This window comes from Crocuta crocuta, unplaced genomic scaffold (assembly GCF_008692635.1).
Source record: "Crocuta crocuta isolate KB4526 unplaced genomic scaffold, BGI_CrCroc_1.0 scaffold397, whole genome shotgun sequence".
Taxonomy (NCBI): domain Eukaryota; kingdom Metazoa; phylum Chordata; class Mammalia; order Carnivora; family Hyaenidae; genus Crocuta; species Crocuta crocuta.
Window position 1 is genome coordinate 414,541 of NW_027527387.1, and position 20,989 is coordinate 435,529.

Consider the following 20,989-nt stretch of genomic DNA (forward strand, 5'->3'; position numbering starts at 1 on the left):
AGAGAACTGGAGGGTAAGAGCTTGGATTTAGGAAGCAGGAAGACATGTATTTGTATCCTGATACCATCCATTGCTTGCAAGTTATTTTCTTAGTCTCAATTTTCTCATCTTCAAAATGGAATGATTAATAGTGCCTACTCCACAGAGTTTTTAGTGAGATAATAAGTCTATATCATTTGACATTGTATGTTATATCTGGAGAGAGGATACAAGAAAGCAAATTCATACTGTACTATATTGCCTTCTGTGACTTCACTGTCGGGTCAGCTTTTCCATCAGAAGATTGTGTTACTGTCTTGTGCGCCTCCCAGGAGCTGAGTGCATTACCCAGAGCATTGGAGGAAATCTACACTCATTCACCCATCCATTTATTTATTCATTCAACAATGATCTATTATTAACTATTGTCATCCTTTCTTACACCTCTGTATTGGACTTCTTCCCAGAACTGACAGCCAGATCTGAGCCCAAAGTCTCCCATTTCTTACTGGACAGGCTTTATTTGAGGCATCTTTCAGTCTACTCAGTCCTGCTCTGGTACTGGAGCCATACCCCACTGCCACTGACCCCCTGTCCTCTCTGCTTGTGCGTGATTGACTCTACATTTAATCCAGAAGTTTTTTCTTTTAAATAAATGATCAACCCCTTCCTCCTCCTTAAACTTACTCCTCCTTTTTTCCTTCTTTCAAGTCCAGGTTATTGTGCCATATAACAGGAAAAAGAACTAATTTGATCAACTATTCTGAACTGATGGGGAAAAGCTATTTATCCAACCAATATTCTGTGTGTCAGGCACTGTAGCAGCTTCTGTGGAAGTTAGTGGTGAATGAAATGGATGCAATAGCTGTCTCCATAGATCTTACAGTCAAGAGGAGAAGATGGGGAAATAAGTAGACAATTAAAATACTGTGTGCTGAAGATTTCTGCAATAAGGGAAGCACATAGGATGTATACTTAATCCAGGCTTGAGGTGTCAGGGATGACTTCCTGGAAGGAGAAATGTTTTAGCTAAGAGAAAAAGGTGGTTGGAAATCAGTGATCTGAGCCAAAGCAAGTAGAAAGGTCTGAGTAAAAAGAAGGCATGACTTGCTTATGGTAATAGGAAATATTCAACATGGCTGGAGAATGGAGTGTAAATAGGGGATGAAAGTAGATTAGGTGAAAGAAGTATGCTGGGCTCAGGTAAAGAGTAGTTTTTAAGATACATCAAGTTTAGACTTTATCCTAAGCATTAGGGAGTTATTCAAGGGTTTAAAATAGGACAACTGCATTGTCAAGTTTGGTTTTAGAAAGCTCATTTTCGCTGAATTACAGAAAATGGTCTGGGAGGGGAGCAATTCTAGAAACAGTTCATCCAGTTAGAAAGCACCTGCAGTGATTCATGTGAGCAATGAGATAGCTCGAGCCAGAGAGATAGAGGAAATAGGGAGTCATTCATGCATCCATTTATTTATTAATTGAGCAAATACATGTTGACTCTGTCCCAGGGACTATGCTGGGCTTTGGGGATTAAATGGTGAATGGAAGAAACAAGAGGATTCCAGGTTCTGGTGGGAGACTGGTTGTAATAAGAGCTACAACTGAGTACTGAGGTACCACAGGGCAGGTATGTGACTGAGACTTGGAAGAGTCAACTGAAAGGCAAGGAAAATAAGTAAAAGGCAAACTCAGATCTGAATCCAGTTATTCTAAACATGCTTATTAAACATTTATCATTTACAAAATATATTCTTGGCATGGGGGATATAGACGTAAAAAAGACACATTCTCTAGGTCAGGGGGCTTACATTTTCATGCAAAGTTTCCTTTCTATTCTTCTGATTCATGAGTATCAGCAGGAAACTAGAATAAGGGATGAAGATAGAGAAAGTTAATGAGCTAGATCGATAATCAAAGGCGAGAAAGATAAACAAAGCAAGACAATTGTCTAGAAAATTCAGGAGAAAAAGCAGATTTGGGTAAGAAATGATAAGCTGAGTTTTGTACATGCTGAGTCTGAGGTACCCAGGAGATGTCAAAGAAGAATTTGTCATTTTTTAAAAAAAGAATTCTTCTGTAAACAGTATTGTAAAATGGTTACATGTTTAGGATCTGCATGAAGATTGCCTGGGTTCAAATACTGACTCCACTACGTGCAAGCTCCATTACTTTAGACAAATTACTTAACCTTCTTATATCTTGGTTTTCTCATTTGTACAATGGGGATAACAATAGCACCAATCTTATATGGTTTTCATGAGGATTAAATGAGCTACTATATGTTAAATGCTTAGAACAGTTCATGGCACAATAAGTCTTAAATAAGTGTTAGCTATTGTTATGTCTGAAGCTAGAGTTGTATATACATTTGTATGAGCTGTGCATGACCCAAAGGTGCCACATCCAAGTTGGCACTGTAAGTATCAGGTGTTGTAGATTTGCATGCTTGTTACAGCAGCTTTCTGGTAGACATAAGCAAGGAAAGAGCATCTTTTTGTAGTCTGTACAAAGGTGCTGAAATAGTCAATGGTGGCCCCTTATCCAGTTGATCATCAGTACTATTTATGGTATGAGATTTCCCAAGGTGGGAGTGGCTAGAGAGAAGTAGGCATGAATAGCACCATAAGGATCAACAACAACATTTAAGAAAGAAGTAGAGCCCACAAAGGACCCTGAAGGGACCCAGTTAGAGAAGGAGGAAAGCCAGTTGCTCATATTATTATGAAAGCAAAGGAAAGAGAATGTAACACGAAGGACAGAGTGGCAAACTGTGCCCATGCTGCTGAGAAATCAGGCAACTTAAGGATCAGAAAGTGCCATTGGATTAGCAGCCAAGATATTACTGGTGATAAATAATACCCTCCTCAAATCTCCAATGGTACACGTGTACACCTTAACAGTGTACTAAAGGCTATTCCTCTTTCAGGGCAAGTAAGCAAAAAAACTTAGTTTGGGGGGAAGAATCTTGTTGCCTCTCAAATTATACACTGTAGATAGTCATGTATTCTGTGTAAGGTTAGTCTTAACCAGCAGTTGTCCATATTAGAAACTGACCTCTTACCTCCAATAGTTCTGCTCCCTATGATTGGATCAATAACATACTTTTTTTTTTTTTTTTGCTACAGATGATTGATTTTAAGCACTAAGTTCCAAATAAAGCTGCAATTATTTCTAAGTTATATAAATTCTCCTGAGCTTTCATTGTACACTTAGTTTATGCCACTATTTGGTTACTGTAACCATAAATAAAATAATAACTGGCTTCCAGCGCCCACGTCCCCATGGGATCTGAATCTGGATGTGTTGCATGTCCTGTCCATCTAATATGCTACATGTCCTGTCCCTAATATGTTACTTTGGTCACTCTCCACCTATCTCCTCACATACATGAAAGTAACATGATTCATTATATTTCTTCCTAAAATAAACATTATTTTCTCTTTAGTCATTTTATAGCTTATATAACTTTCAGAATATTTTTATATAAAAATTGTTTAAAGTTCCTATCTATATATAGAGGGCTTTATATGTGTAGTGTACATCCTTTACTATGCTTGGAGTCCCCATAACTTCTTTCAAATAATTTGGGTACTAGTTATAGAAATAGGTTTATTGTTATTATATGGGTCCATTTTTCTTTTTTTAAATTTTTTATGTTTATTTATTTTTGAGAGAGAGATAGAATGTGAGTGGGGGAGGGGCAGAGAGAGAGGGAGACACAGAATCTGAAGCAGGCTCCAGGCTCTGAGCTGTCAGCACAGAGCCTGATGTGGGGCTCGAACTCATAGACCATGAAATCATGACCTGAGCCAAGCCATATACTTAACTGACTGAGCCACCCCGGTACCTCAGATCCATTTTTCTTTAATTTAGTTGAAGGGAATAATGCAGTGTATGTGAATTAAAATTTCATCATGATAGTCTTAGTAGAATAGAAAAAGCATAGTTGAAACAGAGTAAAGGAAACTTGATTAAGTGTCAGACCAGAAAGAGTTTGTCTCAGAGGTTGTTTTAAGAATGATGAAGCTGAGGATGAGCCCTGGGTGTTATGTGGAAACTAATTTGACAATAAACTATTTGTAAAAAAAAAAAAAAAAAAAAAAAAAAAAAGAATGATGAAGCTGAGGTCCAAATTCAATAGGTTTATGATATTTTAAAACACATATTCTGATTATGTCTAAAATATGCCAGTATTGTCAATTTAAAAGTAAAATATATAAATAATAAACATGCATTTTTGGCCACCTATGAATAGGTTAACTAATTTTTTCCCATAGACATTTTTTTGTTCTATGCTAATAAGCAAACTAGTGACTTACTGTTGACTAATAACATATAGAAACTGGAGGACATAAAAATACTTCCAGGGAAGGCTCTCAGGATGGCCAACAAAACACTGCCTGCTCCTCTGAAACTTCACTCTATCCAATGACTTTGTAATTCATTTTATTTTGCTGAAACAATATGATGTGCTATAATAAGAATTCAATCTGTTGTGATATTATTGCCTAGGAATATTCATCAGACTCATAAGCTTAGACACGATTAGGTCTGTCCTCTTCAGAGCCTTTCAGACTCATTTTCCTATTAACTTATCCCTGATGTGGTATTTACTCTTTAGAAATGACTTTTTATTTCATAGACTTAAAATAGCTGTTTGTATTATTCATCCCAGGGTGCCATTTATTTCATCGGCAGGAATCACAACCTCTGTTTTGTGTTTTTTCTTCTATTACTTTGGTAGATGCATGAGACTGTCTTTGGGCTCCTGAGGGCAATGTGGGGGTAAATAGCCTTGGTTTTGTGGACCTGGTTTGCCCTTCTGTAGGCATCCATTCACAAATGGATTTATTCAAATTCCTTATACCACAATAACCTAGAAAATCTTAACTTTACGGCAAATCCTTTACAAAGAGGAAGAACCTAACAATTTCAAATCTGTACAATGATGATGAGGAAAGAGGAATAGACAATTGCATTTTTCATTTGCCTTCTTTTAAAGTGAATGCAGTGTAATTGTATCTGAATTTCTCAAAAATACTACTCACTCGTAATTTTCAAATAATATAGAAATTTAAAGTGAAAGCAATACAAATTTGTGTAAAACAGAAGTGTACAATTTTTTAATAGGCAAAATCAATAGAGAAATGTCTGTATTGGTCATGGTCATTCAAAGCAGTCATTTGAATCTCTTGACCCAAAAAGCATTTCCTATTATTGCTGATGTGCATGGCATTGACATGATAGAGTCAGGTTAGTATTTGTCTTTTGCCTTTTTATGAAAGGATGGCAGGTGAATTGTGGAGTGGAGAGGTAGAGCTAGTCCTAGAGAAATAACACATGTTTATAAATGTTTTCTGCTTTCCAAAGAGACTAGTTTGTCCCTCATCTTACTCCCACTACAGTGCTGGCTTATTCATGTTTTCAAAAATGAAGACTCACTTGACTATCGAATATGACCAAAGCCACCAGTGGGTTACTTTCTGTCTCCCAGGCCCCTCATACTCTAAAACCATTTGCAGTGAATTCATTCCAGCCACAGGTCTACTCCTCTCCTAGGCTTGTCCAGCACTGCCCATATTAGTGGAAAAGGTAGCTTTGGGGGTAAATAATTCTAAGCCAAAAAAAGAAATCCATGCTGTCCGTTTGTTGGAAAATTTCCTTGCAATTTAAAAACCAATGTGAATCAAATCAATAGTAATTCATTCCTTTCCTACTAAATATAGAATATACCAAATCACACAGCCCTGGTAGATGAATACTCCTGCTATATTGCTGAAACTTGACTTTTACCAGGAAGCCTGGGGAGCTGGCCAGCAAAATGACTTCACTGAATCACTGCACAAAATCGTATACCCACCTGTTGGGAACTGCTCTAAGCTTAGAAGCTAATGGTCTCATTCCCTCAGCAGTGCCTGTTATCTGTGAAATGCAGTTTTATGATATAACTGATCTTTCACTAATGTCAAGGTGCCCAGATTTCAATCCTTTTTGGTAGGGTGGAGCATTTACTTTCCTGATTTGGTAAATAAGCTGTTGTAGGAATGAATCTGTGGGATGATTTGTTTTCTGTATTCATTAAGATTTAAAAGTGAGGGTGAAAACATTAGTTGTGGTGATACCTTTTAAGTGGTAAAACTTTTTTTGGAGTTGAGATAATCAGTTGTCCAGATTAGCAAACCATGTGTAAAAACTATTATGCATTTATAAAAACTGTCCTATATGAAGCAAATACCATGTGTTTTATTCATTATTGTATCATTACACTGAATATGTACAGTGGAACATGGTAAATGGTGCATAAATATTCATTGAATAAATGAATGGTTATAAACTGACTTATAGTAATTAAACATTCTTCTTCATGCTCCCTCCTTAAGAAATAAACCACCAGTCAAGTTCGGTTAGCTGAACAGGGAAAGAACAGGTTAGCTGAACATTACCTTTCGTTATTCTGAGTTAATAAAAAGTGTTATAATTATTGACTGACTCTTAGAATTATTTAATTCTCAAAAGAACCTTCAAACTAAAGGTTTCAGTTTAGTATTTTTTTAAGTATGAGCTGTAGAAATGGCCTTTTGTAGGCATATGTCCATTTTTTCTTAAATAATTATAAATCAAGAAATGTAGTCATTCGGTTTTATTTATCACTGATAAGTACCCAAAGTGTTAATTTCTCTGAGAAACTAATGAGATTTAAAGGCTCTCTTACTCCTATGTCCAACGGACACACAAATTGTCCTCATTTATTTTGATTTAAAATAACTATAATCATGATAACAATAATTTAATAAAATAAGTGCCATCACACACCAAATTCAACAGTATTTATGTTGCTATTAACAGCCTATTATATATTGAAAGTAAACAAAATTATTCTAAAATATACTTGGATATATATTAAAAATTCAGTTGTTATTAGAAGGTTAATATTCTTAGTACATAAAGAATAGAATATAAAATTATAGGGTCATATTCTTAACAGTATTTCAGAAAGATTTATAATCACTGCATTTAAATCATCTGATAAAATTAGGCTACTCTAGAATACATTTTACAAATTTATTTTTAATTATTGAGGAAGTATACTGATGTTAAAACAATATTCATTTATATTCAATAAGCCTAACTCATTCTTGATCTTGTTCTTAGTCATGTAAAATACATTAGATTAGTGTGTCTTTTAAAGAAATTTCACTACGCTTTAATTAATTTCTAAATGATGATGTTTTTGAAGTTGTGATGAGTTATCTACCAGATTCTAATTTAAGTCCTAACTGAAGCATAGATTGAGATATCCTTGATTAATACAATATGCTCACCTGTGAATATTGTTCAATGTGAAGACTATTCCAAAATAAAAATGTCTTAAAATTTTGCAAACTTAGCTTCAATATTGCTTAGCATGTTTATATTAAAATTGTAGAACTAAATACAACATCACATAGCCTTTCTGATCATACGTTCCATTTGTGAGAAACTGATCACAAGGAAGACAAATGAGAAAGTGTGAATAGTTAAAAATTCATCACCACTAAACAAACCTTTAAAGTTCATTGGCCCTTAAAAGATTAGTAGTATAAATGTTTACAAAGGAGATTTTGATTAGATTCTTTCTTTCTCTCGTTCTCTCTTCCTGTTTTGGAAATAACGTTTGAATTAATATCTCAACTTGGATAAGGATGAAGAGATTTGTAATAAAAAATTTCTAAAATTAATATTTTTGTTCTTCTGTTCTTATATGTATAAAGTATAATATTTCTACTTTTTAAACACTTTGTTTATTGCCTACTAGTAAGATAGGTTACTTTTTGTGGGTAGAAAATAGGTAGAAGAGGAGTCCTGAGTGGCTCAGTCAGTTGGGCATCTGACTTCAGCTCAGGTGATGATCTCACAGTTAATGGGTTTGAGTTCTGCGTCAGGCTCTGTGTTGACAGCTTGGAGATTGGAGCCTGCTTTGGATTCTGTGTCTCCTCTCTCTCTGCCCCTCCCTCTGTCTCAAAAACAAATAAATATTAACAAATGTTTTAGAAAAAGAAAATAGGTATTAGACAAGGCTCATGAGCTTATAATCTTACTAGAGGAATCTGAAGCAATGAGAATGCCATTGTATCAAGTAAAACCACACACAGATTAAATATAATTGAGGCATGCAGAGAACTGAAAAATTAATGTGGGTCAAAGTGATAAAGGCGAAACTTGAGTGGACATGTATTGAGTTGAATAACCTGTGGTAGAAGTATGTGCCTGTATATTGGGGGAGGCACTGCATGTTTATGTGGTGTTGACAAAGAAAGGAAAATGTAAAAGAATGACAGAAGAATATAAGTAGATGAGAACACCACTGTGTCATAAAAGGACTTAATAAAGAGCTTTGAATTTGATCTTATATATACAATAGAGAGACACAGACAGTTTTAAATAGTAGGATCAATTTCTAAACCACTTTAACTATTAGCCCCATTCTTTCTTCCTATTACTTTTAAACTTTCCTATAATAAATTTTTTTCTTTTCTAGTGTCACTTGTTCCCATCACTGGAATAACCTTGCCATTCCCTCTCATTTCTTTTTGCTTGTTTGTTTGTTCTTGTTTGTTTGATTTTTGAGAGAGAGATAGAGCAGGGGAGGGTCAGAGAGAGACACACACAGAATCCGAAGCAGGCTCCAGGCTCTGAGCTAGCTGTCAGCCCAGAGCCCAACTTAAGACTCGAACCCACAACCCGTGAGATCATGACCTGAGCCAAAGTCAGATGTTTAGCCGAATGAGCCACCAGGTGCGCCTCCCTCTCATTTCTTATGTGGCTTCGTTTTAGTCATTACATACATGTGACCTGCTGCATCTCGGTTTCTGCTACTAATGAAGAAATGTATTGAACAGTCTTCTACTATACAGAAACATCTAAGCAGGAGGTTAAATTTGCAATTTGCTTTGTATTTTCCTTCTGTTCATTATAATGAACACTCTATAATTGATCATGATTATCAATGTTAGTTTTAGTTGGTTGAAAACAGAATAGTTCTTAGTTGAATATTTATGAGGATGTTTTGTCATGTACATACAATTTAGTTGTCTGAGAATTATAACAGAGAGCAACTATTCTACAGCAAAACTCAGTACACTAGAACATGTCTTTCTCTCTCAATTTTTCTTTCCTGAAAATGACATTTTCTCATGCCCATGATGGAAATGCAAAGCACTAGAGCTCTGGCACTGCAGAAAACGCTCCAGACCTTCCAGGCATAACAAATAATAGCACCGCTGAGAAGAACACAGCTTCTTTCTGCATCAGGAGAACTGAGTGGCATCATATCTAAAAGCATTGATGCAATAATTGTACAGAATTTCCAATGCATTGTGGGTGTATCAGGACCACATAAACATAGGAACATTTGTTGCCTTGAATTATGAATTCTAGGATACATGAATATTTCCCCATTATCTACCCAATTCTTTATTAGTAGCTAAAAAGTTACTACCATGATAAGAATATTTTTTCCAGTTCATTCTCTTAAAAGTCAACAAGCCACCAGACTCAAAATATATTTAAGAAGGGTGTTTTATGGTAACTAAATAGTTTTGTTGCAGTACATAAGAAATTGTAAATAAAAAATGCACCATTAATTTAGCCATTTAAATCTAAGCCTGATTTAAGATGATAGGAAAATAATAGGAAAACACTTTTCTACTGGGTGGAATTTAAAAAGTGATGTCTTCATGTATGTAAGGCATAGCAACAACACCTGCAAAAAGAAAACTAGATTTTTGTATATTTTACAAGTCTTTAAAGACTAAAACCTCAACCAAACCAGACTCATTTAAAATATTAATTAAACACCCTGCACAACTCCTTGTACACAGTAGGTGCTTATTAAATATCTATTCAAAGATGGAACATTCTGTAATTGCAAACTGTGGAGGTACTAAAATTTCTTCCTAAATTTTATGTTTCATATATTTGCAACAGGAACTTGAAATAAATTTGGTGCCCTCTAAAAGAAATCCATGAATTATTTATAATTGAGAATAGAACATAAAAAGGAATAACTGGGCACAAATATCCATAATTTTGTCATTTGAAATGGAAGCAGAGCATCAAGTCTGTCTGATTAAAATTAAAAGTGCTATTACAAAGTTAGCACATGAATAAAGCGGCAGCCCGGTGGAAGAGTATTTTAATATGCTACAGATATTCTCTAGTGTTGGTGTCAATAACCTGGGATCAGGTTGGGTTCACAACTGCTTAGGTAAGAATCTAGTTAATAGAAATATTGTACATAGGAAGTGGCTCTTGGTGGACCAGTATGAGCCATGAGGAAGCTGTGTTTGTTAGAAATAACCATGTCATTAATGTCCTTAGGATATCAGTGACCCAGATGGACAAACCATAGATTTTTCCAAGCTGGAGGAATTTGGGAGATCAACCCCTTCATTATACAGTTGAGGGAGCTAAGAGGTCAAGTGAACAGACAACAGCAGCTCAGCTCCTGACACCCAGATTGGCACCCTTTTCCATGTTGCTCAGGATAATGAAATAAAAAACTACGTTTACTGAGACCATATGCAGCACCAAACTGGAGTGGAGGGATGACAGCAGCTGTCACTTTGGTAGATAAAATCAACTTGGTACAATTACTGGTACAGTAAGAGGTCAAATGAAAAGATTGAAGTTCAACTGGGATGAATGTAGAGGGGCTCAAATGGGCAAAACAATAGCTTTAAAAAATGCAGTGAAGGATGGATGGCCAGTTGTGTAAACAACTATGAGTCAATAGTTAGAAAATTGTGGGGACCCTGTGGATGAATGAATACCAAGCAATCAGGATTCAGTAATCCTGCCATTGGATTATTCTCCATTAACTGTCCTTTTACTATGCGTAGTTATGAATGCAGAGGCTACAGAAGCCTCTGGAGAGATTTCAGAGCAGGGAAGTAAATGTCTGGTCATTGGAAAGTGGTTGGGAATGGTGATCTTGAAAAGTAGATCCTTAAAGGGAGACTTGACAATTGGAGGCTCCATGAAAGGATTTTACCCAGCCTGTGGTACTCATTCACTCAAGGTCTCCACTTACATAGATTGGGACAAAACTCAGTTTTGAGTTTTGAGCGAGATCTAGAAGATACTCTCCATGGAGTGGGAGTTGTGCAGCCCAAATTGAAAATTTGAGTGACGTTATTTGAGCAATGCCCTTCTAAAGTTATTTGAAAGATTAGATGGATTCTCCTGTTTCCCCAGTAATATGATCCTCTGTGAAAGCAATCACCTACTGTTCTTTGCTTCCTTTAGATTCTTGGTGGGAAAGTGAGGAGAAGAGCAAGGTGAAGTCAAGGTCTGAGGCTGCAGCTGTTTCTGCGGTTATTTCAACTCCCATTAGTCAGTCACTATCCTTCCTAGTTATTGTGTGAAAATCAACAGTAGCAGCAGCAGCAGCAACAATAGACAACATTTAATGAATGTTCACTCTGGGCTGGGTACTGTGCTAAGTGCTTTACATCCATGTTTGCCAATTACTAATGTGTAAGTAACTTCTCTGGGCTTCAGTTTCTTCATCTGTACATTATGGATAATAGTAGCACCAACTCATTGTGATAACCAAATGAGTTAATATATGAAAACTGTTTGGAACTGTCTTTGGCTCATAGTAAATACTTAATAAGTTATTATTATTTTATGTTTTTATTATATTATCTCATTTAATCTTCAAGCAACTCTTTAAAAATAATAGTTGCTACCACTTACCATCCCTACCCCTGCCATGACAGAGAAGCCAGTTGAGACTCTTCGAGTTTAATTGACTTGTTCAAAATCAGAAAGCTAGTAAAGCACAGAATAAGGACTTAAACTTTCAAGTCTTGTGCTTTTTTTTAACCTCTACACCACATTCCCCTTCCCCTTCCAGAGACCCAAGCTCCAGCCACACAACATTAAATTTCTCTGATTAGTGAATTCCTATGTGGAACACATTATGAGCTTTAGGATCTCTGTGGCTTTTGCTCATTTTATTATTTCCTTTGTCTGAGGCTCTTCCAACGTTGTCAAGCAGATGAAATTAAAATGATTCTTCAAGACTGAGTTCACTTGCCACCTTTTCTGTCTCACCTTCCTTCTGCCATCTTCACGGAGTTAATTGCTTGTCTGTGTTTCTTTAACGCTTACCTCACATACCTCCCTCACAGCACTTATCACATTGTCTCATAATTTGTTTGTGTCTCTGCTGCTAGATGGTGAACTAGGCGACAGCCAGCAAAAAGTAAAATTTATTTAAGATGCCAAACTCTCTCCTAAGGGCTTCACAAGGGTATACTGCCTGGATCCTCTCAATAACTCCAGGATGTTTGTACTATCATCTCCTTTTTCTTGGTGAGGCATAGAAAAGTTAAGTAGCTTGCCCAGGATTGTACATGCAGTAGGTACACAATAAATGACTGTTGAATTATGTTTAGAAAAATGTTTACTAAAAATGACCCAAATTCTTTTTTCCCCTGGAGAAAATGCATTCTCCCAATTCAACACTTTTTTTTTCCTGATGGAGGAGAAACAGACAAGCTCTTCTGTCATCTAGTCAGATTTTTACTTTCTTGAAGCTATGAAAAGAAACAACTAATTAGCTTTAGCTAGTTGAAGCTTGACTGTCAACTCAGCTTTAAAGTTTTTTAACATTATAATAGCTTTTTCAAAGTATTATAATACTTACTTCCTCATCCCATGATCCTGAACACCCGTATAAGTTAAATGTTATGTTATTGTCTATTTAAAACTCCATAAACCAAGGTGTACATTACAGTATAAATTTTAATTTTTGTGTCAAGAATCTATTATTTTCCAAGCAAACAGAGGGAAAAAAGAACTGCTTTCCACCTTTAAGTTAACCTTGAAAAACTTGTGTCTTTCAGAGGATAATGTTGTCTGGTGGCATCAGAAGGAACTATGGGCTGGTTGTGAATTTCAAGTATGAATAATTCCAAGCCCCAAACCACCTGTAGCTTTTTTGAGGCCTTTTTCTACAATTGCTTAGAGGAAAACATATTCTCTTTGCTTTCTTCCAGGGCTCCAGCCCATGTATTAACTGCCTGCTCTGGTGGGAGAAAAACTGGCTTAAAAGCCTTTTAACTCAAAAAGTTTGAGCAGCTAATGGACATCATTTCTTTGGGGAAAGGAGATGATATAAAAGCTCCTTCTCCATTTTAAAAGCTAGGCCTTATTTATATAATCCTTTTATAAAACTAAAGCCTCTTGGTCTTAATACATTTTTTAGAACCTGTTACCTTGCAGTATAAGGCAAACATTTAGCCAAAAAGAAACAGAAAAAACCCCAGCCCCCCCAAACCATCTTCCCTCTGTTGCCCGAGTTCTCTCAATAAGCCTTTAACTTATTTGACTGTTTGACTAATGGCATAAATAATCCAGTCACCTATAAACAATATCTTCATTTTAACCACTATTTAGGCTAATTATGAACCTGTGCCTCAATATTAGCAATTCTATCATTTTAATATGGTGTAAAAAAGAGTTTCTGAGGGAATTGGGGGAAGTTACAGAACACTAGCATGCCCAGATTTGAGAACAATAATAAAAAAAGTCAGCAATAAACAATTATCCTTGTAGACCCTGCAATTTCCATTCAAAACATTTAAAAGGGAATATTAACAAACATGAAAATGATGTATTTTTACATAGAAAAACAAACTCACAAGACTTTGGAATTGCAAATAACCCACAATTCTGGCAACCATCTACCTTAATTAATGTGTTTAACCAGTATTTGAAGCATTACCATTTATCATCTTCTTTTCTTTCCTTTCTTTTTAAATATGGAATTAATATAAACTGTTTCTTATGTTTTTTTTTTTAAATAACACTGTAGAGTAAAAAAATGGAACAAAGTAAATGTATCTAGTGGTAAATACACAGAAGTGAAGTTTGGTTCTATTTACAAACTGTCCTACAGTAATCTCGCCACACCACAACTCATTATTACATGGCTTAGCTGAAAAGAAATAGGTCTTTATATAACTGCAAATATGTTTAGTTGTGTTTGCAATAGAAATAACTTTTGGAGGCCAAACAAACTTTTCAGATTAGGGGGTTAGGGAGTTTTATGGTATCTATAATAAGGAGCATTAGAAACTTTGCAGTGTTGTGCTTTAACAATAAAGATATATACCCTGTTTCACAGGTAATTCCCATCATTGCTTGAGCACCATGGGAGAGCCCCAGGAATTGGCTTCTTAGTGCTTTCTTTGATGACACTTTACCCAGGCATTCACATGGCTACCTCGTGGGAAGGTATGAACATGTAAGAAAAGACATCTTCATGTTTCTTGAAGGAACTGAAGTATCTCACTTGTGGAAATGGATAATCAGGACACGGGAGTAACTTTAACACTCAGTTTTTGCCATTATTTTGTGTATTTAGCGTTAACAACATGGGAACTCAGGTTCCCAAAGTAACATGGTGATTCATCTAAATGACGCGTGAGCAGAAGAGGAGGTTCCCTCTGAATTGAGGGAATGTGATATATAAAAGATCCCAAGGAATATTGGGAAAACATAGGAACTAAGGCACTGAAGGAAAAATGGAGAACAGTCCATTAATGGCCATTAATACCAAGTCTATCCTAGAAATGCTTACTATCATAACACTTGTAACTTCTTGCTACTACGTATTTGTCATTCCCACTAGATAAGTATTCATGAGAGACTGTTCTGTCTTGTTTTCCACTGCGCTCCTAGCACCATGCCCAGTGCCCAATACATATTTGTTGAATGAATACATAAATTAATAAGCAATTCAGGTAACATTCATAGAAGTAGAGGTAAATGGATAAGTGGCCATATCCGTGTGTGAGCAATAACAAATCAGCTAACCTGTGAAAAATGCTGGTGCTGAAATCCAACCAGCTAACGCTTGAAGGTGATTCAGTCAATCGGTTGTCCTACAAATAATTGTTTCTAATTACTTTGGTTAATTTTATGTTATTTAAATGGGGCCTCTTGGGAAACTGGGCAAGTTACTCACCTCCTTCTGTCTCAGTTAATATTTGCATAGGATTCCACAGTCACAGACTGAATGCCTAGTTCCAGCCAGGCATCTCACTAATAAATCCACTGTGCACCAAAGGAACCAGATGAGGTAGTATAGACACATCCATGCAAACATATCATCACTATTAAGGAAAACAATTTAAAGACTGTTCAGCTCAGACGTAATTAGTCTAAGAGGGGCACATTATTATTAGTAATGAGCCTTTCTCCAGGGAGGTTGGACTCTCCAGTGGGAATATTTTTAGGGGTTGAAGATTAGTAACATTTTCAAGTTGAATTAGTTACCAACTATTTTAAAATATTGAATATTGGAATGGGTGCCAAAATAGATAATGTAATTTGGTCATTAAGACACTGAAGCAGATTTTTTATATGACTGCTACCATTACTCATTGACTTACAAATGGTATTAACTGGGGATGTATCTCACCTACTGCTTGCCCTTTAACCCGAAATGCCAAGTTAGTCCAAATTGGCTTACATGAAAGTCACTATGGTTCTGTATTATTCACTGATCACTTACCAAAGGGTTTGGAATCTGTTGTTCCATATAGCTAGGTTTAGTCAGGTAATCTTACTCAGCTCTCGCTCTTGACTCCTCAATCCCCCACCTTTGATCTATGCCTCAGTTTTCTTGTCTATGTTATGGGAGCTAGTAATAATAAAACCTGATCTCTGGCTGCAAGACAGTTGCTGAATGTTCTACAGATTGCTGGTGATATCGAACCTCTAAGCAAAGTTTTCTATAAATACAATCATTGTGATTATGCCTCTACTAAAAATTTTTTTTGAGTTGGAAACATAATGTTATCAGAGTATCTTTTGATAACATTCCTTTTCTGCATTTTGGATAATGATTTTAGTACCAACAAGGGGCCTTTATTGCTAGATTCAACTCACTGTTGTACATTAAACTTTGTCTCAAATCTAATCAACTTTGGTATAAAGTAAAATGAGGTCAAACACAGTGCTTGCTAAATCATGGCTTGAGGTGTCCTTATATGAGCAAAACTGAATAGTTTCATATATCATTGAAACATTCCAGTGATTTATTTTTCCTTATTTATATTTATATTGATGTTCTCTTTACAGAAGTACTGTAGCAATAAAGAATTCTGTTCCATTAGATTCCTAATCATATTTTCAAGTACCAAAAAGCAAAAGCAAAAACAAAAACAAACAAATGTAAACAATGGAAAACAAAAACAATGTTTCTTGGTTTTGTCATGTTATGGTAAGCTATTCTTTTTAGATATTATATATTTAGAACCCCAAATTTCTATGCTCCAAATTAAAATGTGATATTTTTATATTAAAATTCTGAACCAATCAACTAAGCAAGTATATATCTCTAAATAATACTGCCTTATAAGAATAGAGGGGTGATTATGATAAACTATCAAATAATGCTTTTGTAGATATTATTTGTCAGTTTATCAGCTTTATGCTCCCTATCAGTCATGCATTTCCAGTTCCAAAATATAATAGTTACAAAAATAAAAAAGCAAAACCATAATAAAGCTAGCCTTCCTAGTTTGTGCTTGCCTCCCAGGTCAAAAGAAATTAATTGCCAAAAATGTAAAAGTTATTCCAAGGAAAGTAACAGGCTACACGGGTAAATTTTGGCAAATGCAACTTTATATTGAAATTCACACATCTGTATCTTAAAGAATGAGACTCACAGACTCTAATGTATTTCTAAAATACCAGAAATCATATTATAAGCTTTCACAAGTTAAAACTGAAATAATTTAAACGACCAATACACTGAATGTGCAGAAAGTATAAACAAGACTGTGCCTTCAGTAGAATAAATGCTTCACAAATTGTGCAGGATGTCATACTAAGGCTGTGGTCTCCCCTTGACAGCTGACTTCAAATATAAACATACATCAACTGCCTGCTTCTTAGAACACACTAGAATGGGTAGCACACCTCAGAAGAAAATCTCATTATCCCAGTGATGTGCACCTTAATTTTCAAACCATGTGAGGAAAAAGGAAAAAGAGTATTAAATGATCGTCCATGCACTTCCAGATGCATGACCATGACCAGTTACTAATTCAATTTCCCTTGACTATTTGCTCCAATGCTAAATAAGATGAAAGATACTAGATAACCCTTTAAGGCAACATGTGTTTATTCTGCATTATTAGAACTACTCAATTGTGACCAGTTGGTACCATTTAATGTTGCCTCCCAGACCAGTATCTAGCATTTGTAAAATATAAATGAATTGGGAAAACTTTATACCAAATCAACCAAAACCACATAATACAGTTCAATGCTAGCAATTTCACTAGTAGGTAAGGAAAGTGGTAAGTAGAAATAGTAATGTATTAATACAAAAAAAAAAAAAAAAAGAGTAAACTCTAATTGGAACCAATATACTGCTTTGGAATGCTCCCCAAAACTTACAAGGCGAATTTTTAAAAGTGTGATAATCCAATAATTCATGGCACGTCTTTAGTGGATTACAGTACTTTGAGTCCCCAAATATTTTAGTCTTTGCAAAACAATAATAGTATGAAATGTTTTAAAGTCTTCAAACTTCTAAAATTAGTTTTTATCAACACATTTACCTCATGTCAACTTAATTTATTAAGATGTCCAATGCTAATTGTTTTTTTTGATGTTTTTTTTTCATAAGTAGTGATATACACAGCATTTAGCACTGATACTTAGCACCTGCTACTTTCATTATCTAGTTTTCAACCACATAAAGAAACTTAGGGCAGTGGTTCAGTCCTTTCTTAATTACAAACCTTCGCCGGCAATCAGCAGGATCACTCTGAGATTTAAAATAGGATTATAGGTGAACTATTGCAAAGACTGCAGAATGTTGCCCAAATCCTTATAATCGCTGATCCCCTTCTTGATTTTCTTCTCAAGATATGGCTACAGGCCACAATTGCTTAGCAGAGAAGGTTAGTGTTTCACAAGGCTAAAGATTTCCAGATGCTCCTTCATATAACACAGTAAGGTTCCCTTGGTAACCTGGATTTTCTGCAGTAAAGAAGGGTTGTGCTGAAACAGCGCCTCAGCTCCCTGTTGGAGAAAATGCAGACAAAAGGATTGATTCCTGCTTGGGCAAAACTCATCCAGACAGCGGCTGTTAGAAATCCCCCTGGTACTACGGGCCCTCTTGCAAAAACTCTCCAATAACAGGCCACCAGGTATGGGCCCCACAAGGTTAGGAAGAGAAAAGTCATTATATAGAACATTCTGCTGATTCTTTTCTCCATTTTGAACTCATCTAAGACCAAGAGCCTTCTTCTGCCCGTGGTGTTTGCATTTTGCCTGATGCCCAGCAAGGTGGGTGGTGTGGGACCCCTTCCAAATCCTGCTAGCCAATTGGCAGCTGCCTGGCCACTGGCTCCAGGGCCATGGAAAGTCCAGTTCTGGCTGACTGCTGCTACAAACTGGACTGGCTTCATTTTCCTTCGGTCGTGGACAAAAAATATCAGCTTGAGGTAGACAAGCTGTGTGGCTAGGAGGATGAGAGCAAGGAGCAGCATAAATCCTAAGGAATCGTTAGCCCTGAAGGAGCGGTGTTGGAAGGTACATTGATCTTCCTCCCTAATGAATGAGTAAGTGCCCACATCTAAAACTGGGGGGAATGCCATGGCCACAGACAGAGTCCACACCATGCAGATCACAGCCAGACACGTCCAAAAGGTCAGCCTCTTTGTATAGAAGCGGTGATGGGCGATAGCTAAGTATCTGGTGACGCTGATGCAGAAGAGCATGAAAGCAGTGTGGAAACAGGACAAAACCCCCAGAAAGGCAATCACTTTGCAAGTCAGAGTCCCGTAAGTCCAGGTAGAGCCATTTTTCACAGAGTTGAATACAAATGGGAAACAAATTGCAGATCTGAGGATATCTGAACAGCAAAGATCCAACAGGAAGTAGTAAGGTGCTCTATGCAAGGTCTTATCTTTCACTAGCAAAATGGAGATCAGAAGGTTGCCCACCACGCTGACTCCTATTATGAAACCCAAGGAAGTCAGTTTCAGAAAGGCTGTTAGAGGAGAGAGATTTTGCAAAATGTTGTCAGCTGCATGGCTATAGTTCGCCATAGATGGATGGAGGATAAAGATACAGCCTCAGTCAAGTCTCATGATCTAGATATAAGAACAAGGAAAAGATAGATCCATACATTTTACTGAAAATGTAATCCACAAAGAGAATTGATGCGATCTGCAGTCATGCTTCCTCTTTTCTTCCATTTGATTTGCCATCAGAATATCTGGAAAAAAAATGAGCTATCAGTTCTTAAGTTAACAAGTAATGATGTCAGGAGTGCTAACATAAAGCTGTTCATTTATGGAGAAGCAAATAAAGTTTTAATTTTGAATAATATTATTTGCTTTAGTAAGTATTTTTGCTTGAGATGTCAGAGAATTGGCTTGTTTAGTCTTCTGAACTAGATGAATTTAAAAATGTCCCTATTTTGGAGAACATAAATTTGATTGGGTACCTTTAGGACTGAAGGAATAAAATGTTCCACAGTCATAAAATATGCCAGACCAGGAATTAATCACTAATGTTACAATGGAATCTACAAGATTGCTAATAGGAGACAGAGAGGAGAATACCTACATTTATTTCAGTTCTGTTAGTATCTGTCAGTATTTTACAGGCAGCTTTTCTGGTGATATGAATTCAAAGAGCCCTTGCAAAATATGTCTTTTAACTCAAGTGCCACTATTCATGCTGCATATTGTAAGAAGAGTATTTGTTGATTCATCTTAAAGCATAATTTCAACATAGGACTTCGAAATTAATAGGAACTTATCCAGGATTTGATGTGATTTAATCTTTTGTCTTTTCCTCTCCACCCTACCCCCCATTTTTGGTAAATCTTTTCTCTTTTAAACCCACATGATTACTGAAAATGGTTAATGTAAATATTGGCCAGGGAAACACACCCAGAGGAATAATGCACTTCCATTTGTAGACCTTGGCTGCCTGGATTCAAATGAATTTAACATGAACCTGTATTTCTTGGGCAATTAAGCCTTTCCTACTTACACTGATAATCTTTGTTGCACATCGCAAGTGGCTTCATTTTCAAACAAAATGCACATTGTCTCTTAGGTGCCTGAGAGCCACACTAGGAAAATCGGCTTCCTCTGTTATTCCCACGAAGCAGGTTTCTTTTGCCACTTCTCCCTAGCCCGGAATATGCTGATGGAAGCCCAGCCAAAACTGCGTTCGATGATTTTAATTTCCCCACCGGTACATCCCCGGGTAAATACCGATCACATCATGCAACATTACGAAACCTGAAATCCGCCACCCCTGGATTTATAACGTGGGGTGGAGGAGGGGGAGGGGGAGAGAGACATGCATTACATACGCGAAGATGGGGAGAGAGATTGCTTCTGTGCTGCAAGGGAACTGTTCCCGGTGATTCGCAGTCTGATATTCCTCAGCCTTGCAACGCTTTCCAGAAATGGAGCTCTCAATAAGCCCTACTGAAGATGCATTGTCTGAATGTACTTCCATTATGCAGTTTATTGTCAAAAAAACAAAAAAACAAAAAACCTCAGGGAGGGCTCGGTGCCGGTGAACCTGCAGTTTCATCAACACTGTGCGTCCCCCTCCCCCCAAACTTAACCGAGAGTATATGCTCCTACCTGTTGGTGTTGGATATCCCGACAGACTATAGCTTCTTCTTTCTATAAATTGCTGATTTTTTTTTTGCCTTAGTGCCTTGACTGAGCCTCCAGGCAGGGCTCGGCGGCGCCTGCGCGCTGGAGCCTCCTTGAGCTACAGCCGCGTCCTCCCCTGTCGCAGCGGCACCGTCTCCCCCAGTAACCCAGGGGCTGGGGCGGCGGCGGCGGCGGCGGCGGCGGCGGCAAGAAGAGCCTGAGTGCCCGCAATGCTGCGGTGGAGAGGAGGAACCTGATCACCGTGTGCAGGTACGGCGCGGCCCGCAGCCCGCTGCGAGGGGAGGGGG

General features: G+C 36.9%; 1 protein-coding gene across 1 annotated transcript; it reads right to left on the reverse strand.

The window, feature by feature from the left end:
- Positions 1-17,410: 17,410 nt before the first annotated feature.
- On the reverse strand, positions 17,411-19,140 carry GPR85 (G protein-coupled receptor 85). Its single transcript, XM_077752355.1, has one exon. It carries the CDS (start codon positions 19,101-19,103, stop codon positions 17,991-17,993), a length of 1,113 nt encoding a protein of 370 aa, XP_077608481.1. The 5' UTR covers positions 19,104-19,140; the 3' UTR covers positions 17,411-17,990.
- Between the last annotated feature and the right edge of the window lie 1,849 nt (positions 19,141-20,989).

Bases quoted from the DNA above. Each gene is read 5' to 3' on its own strand.
- GPR85 (XM_077752355.1), bottom strand. From the start codon at position 19,103: ATGGCGAACTATAGCCATGCAGCTGACAACATTTTGCAAAATCTCTCT.